Raw genomic sequence first — 4,109 nt, 5'->3', positions numbered from 1 at the left:
ACAATTAAACCTGAAACAACTTCTGCTCCTGGGAGGATGTACCGATATCCTGAGGAGGGCTTGGAGGGTCCCCCATAATCGATTTGCTGTGTTCACCATAGGGTCCTTCCGTCACTGACAAGCAGAGGTGGCATCTTTGCAGGGTGACCTGTTTGCAGTTTCAGTTGACACTGGGGACAATCTGTGAGGATGGTTTCACAGGTTTTCCTGCTTAAAGGCCAGTCCTGCATGAAGTCGCAAGGTGGACACCCACATCCACACCTTGTCCTGCATGAAGCAGAAGCATATCCCATGCCTCAACAAGCGGGGCATGAAGAAGCACCTGGATGAAACTGTTCACATGGAGAAGGGCAAGGAGCAGATGCTCAAGGTCTTCAAGACAATGAACCTCACCGCCTACAACCTGAGCGTGGACATGCTGGATGTCCACGTGGACTGCAACACCTTCCACCGCTTTGACAAATTCAACGCCAAGTACAGCCCCATCGGCGAGTCCATCCCGTGGGAGATCATCAAGACAGACAACTGTGTGTCAGGGAAGTACTTTGCCCACAACGTCAAGGAGGTGATGTCCAACATGGAGGAGAGCAAGTTCCAAAACGCTGAGCTGCGGCTCTCCATCTATGGCTGCTCCAAGGATGAGTGGGACAAGTTGGCCCACTGGGCTGTCAACCATGGCATCCACTCCAACAATGTCTGTTGGCTCGTGCAGGTGCCCCAGCACTTCAGTGTCTACTGGACGAAGAAGCAGTTGGCCAACTTCCAGGAGATGCTGGAGAACATCTTCCTGCCCTTCTACGAGGCTACCATCCACCCTGCCCAGCACCCGGAGCTGCACCTCTTCCTAGAGCACATGGGCGGCTTCGACAGCGTGGATGGTGAATCCAAACCACAGCATCACATCTTCAACCTGGACAGCCCCTTGCCAGGGAACCGGGTGGAGGACAACCTCCCCTACTCCTACTACCTGTATTACATGTACGCTAATGTGACGGTGCTCAACCACCTCTGAAGGAAGTGAGGCTTCCACACCTTCGTCCTATGCCCACACTGCGGCGAGGCCAGCCCCATCCATCACCTTGTCTCGGGCTTCATGGTCTTGGAGAACATCTCCCATGGTTTGCTGCTCCACAAGGCCCGTCCTGCAGTACCTCTAGTACCTGGAGCAGATTGGCATCGCAATGTCCCCGCTGAGCAACAACAGCCCCTTCCTCAGCTACCACCACAACTGCCTGCCAAGTATCTTTCACAGGGGCTCATGGTCTCCCTCTCCACCGATGACCCCTCCAGTTCCACTTCACCAAGGAGCCCCTGATGGAGGAGTACAGCACTGCCACCCAGCTCTGGAAGCTCAGCTCACGCGACATGTGCGAGCTGGCCTGCAACAGCGTCCTGATGACTGGCTTCTCCCACAAGGTGAAAAGCTACTGGCTGGGTCCCCCACTACCTGAAAGAGGGCCCAGAGGGCAATGACATCCGTCGCACCAATGTCCCTGACATCCACGTGAGCTACCGCTTTGAGACTATGTGCCAAAGCTGACCCTCATCACGGAGGTGGTGCAGACCTCGGTGAGCCGGGGGAGATGGACTGGCAGATGATCCTCTGCTTGGTCACCACCTGGGTTGTCGTCTACTTCTCCATCTGGAAGGGTGTCAAGTCGACCGGGAAGGTGATGTTGGGGGAAGGGCACACATGTCAGGGCCACCAGCATGTGGGAGCAGGACTGTGGCACACGGCACCTGCCCTCCTGTGGTGCAGACCAGAGGGGTGCAGGACCCCTTGTCCCACATCTGGGAGGTGCCACCAGCTGCGGAGGATGTCCCCCAAGCCCTGGCCTGGGGCTTCTCACCAGCATCCGCTCCCTCGCAGATCGTCTACTTCATGGTGCTCTTCCCCTACGTGGTCCTCATCCTGCTGCTGGTCCATGGGGTGACGCTGCCCGGGGCGCTGGGTGGCATCGTCTATGGCCTGAAACCCAACTGGTCCAAGCTGGCTGAGGCACAGGTGAGGGAGACAGGGAGGGCAGGAGGGGGACAAGTGCTGGCCACCCCCCTGGCACCCTCCCAGCCCCTCAATGCTCTCCCTCACACCCCAGGTCTGGATCGACGCGGGCACCCAGATCTTATTCTCATACGCCATTGGGCTGGGCACCCTGACCGCGCTGGGCAGCTGCAACCACTTCCACAACTGCTACAAGTGGGGCTGTTCCAGCTGCAGGTGTCCTTGAGGACACAATTAGCTTTCAAGGCTGCAAATGCGCATCGCCGTCTCATGTTGAGCTTCTCATCTACCAGCACCCCCAAGTCCTTCTCCTCAGAGCTGCTCTCAATCCATTTTCTGCACAGCCTGTATTTGTGCCTGGGGTTGCCCCGACCCAGCTGCAGGACCTTGCACTCGGCCTTGTTGAACTTCATGAGGTTGGCACAGGCCCACCTCTTCAGCCTGTCCAGGTCCCTCTGGATGCCATCCCTTCCCTCCAGCCTGTCAACCGCACCACACAGCTTGGTGTCATCAGCAAACATGCTGAGGGTGCACTCCGTCCCACTCTCCATGTCTCCCACAAAGATGTTAAACAACACCAGCCCCAGTACTGACCCCTGAGGAATGCCACTCGTCACTGGTTTACACATGGACATTGAGCCGTTGACCACAACTCTTTGGGTGTGACCATCCAGCCAATTCCTTATCCACCGTGTGGTCCAACTGTCAAATCCACGTCTCTCCAATTTAGAGACAAGGATGTCAAGTGGGACAGTGTTGCATACTTTGCACAAGTCCAAGCAGATGATGTCAGTTGCTCTTCCCTTATCCACCAGTCCTGTAGCCCCATCGTAGAAGCTCCTCAGTCCTGTTCCCATTGCAGTCCCATCCCCATCCCAATCCTGTCCCTGTCCACACTGCCATCTCAGTCACATCCCAATTCCATCCCCATCTCCATCCCTTTCACACTCACAAACTCACGTGAATCCCTGGCTGCTGTGCGGCCGTGCGGGGCCTGGCTGGCTTCCCACCACTGGAGCGGTACCGGGGCTGGGTGAGGGGGTGAGCTCCATCATCACAGGTGGAGGTGGAGCGGGAGGTGCTGGTGGATGAGATCGAGGGGGTGAATGAGACTGAGACGGAGCAGGTGCTGGTGGCCAGCAGCAGCCGGGAGTACAGCACCACGCTCTGGCAGAGCTTCCACTTCAGCAACTCCACCAGCCTCAAAGCCAGGCTCTCCTTCACGCTGACCGTGGAAGCCTCCAACGTCTTCACGGTGCAGAAAGGACGCTGTGAATCCAGCACCTGCTGGGACCACCTGGAAGTGCAGCTGCTGGTTAATATCCCCCCACGCATGGTGCTGATCCAGGTCTTGCAGAAGGAGGTGACGCTCTCCGTGCCGGTTCTGCTCACCATCACCCAGAACGAAACCATCCGTACAGAGATGGGCGAGTACCGCAGCATGTCGGGGACCAACATCTGTGCCCATTACAGCTTGAAGCCTCTGTTGGCTGGAGGCAAGGAGCAGGCAGCCACCAAGGAGGTAGAGCAAAATAATCATTCCCCGTCTTGTGTCGCTGCCAGGCCTTCTTGGCCACCACCTGCGGGGAGACAGTGCTCAGTGTTACACTAAACCACAGCAGCAACACAGACCACCAGCCCCTGGCAGGGAAGAACAGCAGGATGCCATCAGCTTCACTAACCACCACTGCTCCAAACCCAGACTGCCCCGAGCAAGGTTCAGGGGACGATCGCCTGTTGTACGCTGCTAGCATCCTTCCGCACCCTTGCCCATCGAGGGCAGGCTCTCTTCATGATTCAGCATGGAACAGGCAGACAGAACAGACATGCTCTGTTCTTATCCTCAACAGCTGATGAGATTAATTCATTTGTAAGAGGTTTAAAGTTATAACAGGCTAGAACATCAGCATCAAAACATTATTTCAGCTGCAATGAAACACTCTCAAACTACCAAACACTGCCAGTGCAGACTAGCCACTGTGCTGTGAAGAGCTACTCCATCACCTACTCTAGACATAAAAGGTCTCCAGACCCTTGGGAAGTCACTCTGCAGCAGGACCTCAAGTCACCAACAATTCCGACCTCAAACCGAAACTTCTTTCAGAGG

At 56.3% G+C, this 4,109-nt stretch overlaps 1 protein-coding gene and 1 pseudogene across 1 annotated transcript; both read left to right on the top strand.

Annotated features, from left to right (window-relative positions):
• The first annotated feature begins 234 nt into the window (after positions 1-234).
• Positions 235-1,599, top strand: LOC104458487 (annotated as a pseudogene).
• On the top strand, positions 1,596-3,524 carry LOC104469077 (epidermal differentiation-specific protein-like; the record flags this gene model as incomplete). Its single annotated transcript, XM_010083425.1, has 3 exons — positions 1,596-1,670; positions 1,871-2,005; positions 3,063-3,524. Coding segments are annotated over exons 1-3 (672 nt in total), but the record flags the coding sequence as incomplete, so codon positions are not given.
• Positions 3,525-4,109: the final 585 nt, after the last annotated feature.

This window comes from Pterocles gutturalis, unplaced genomic scaffold (assembly GCF_000699245.1).
Source record: "Pterocles gutturalis isolate BGI_N339 unplaced genomic scaffold, ASM69924v1 scaffold42620, whole genome shotgun sequence".
Classification (NCBI taxonomy): Eukaryota; Metazoa; Chordata; class Aves; order Pterocliformes; family Pteroclidae; genus Pterocles; species Pterocles gutturalis.
Note: the sequence above shows the minus strand (reverse complement) of the source record. Positions and strands in the feature narration are given on the sequence as shown.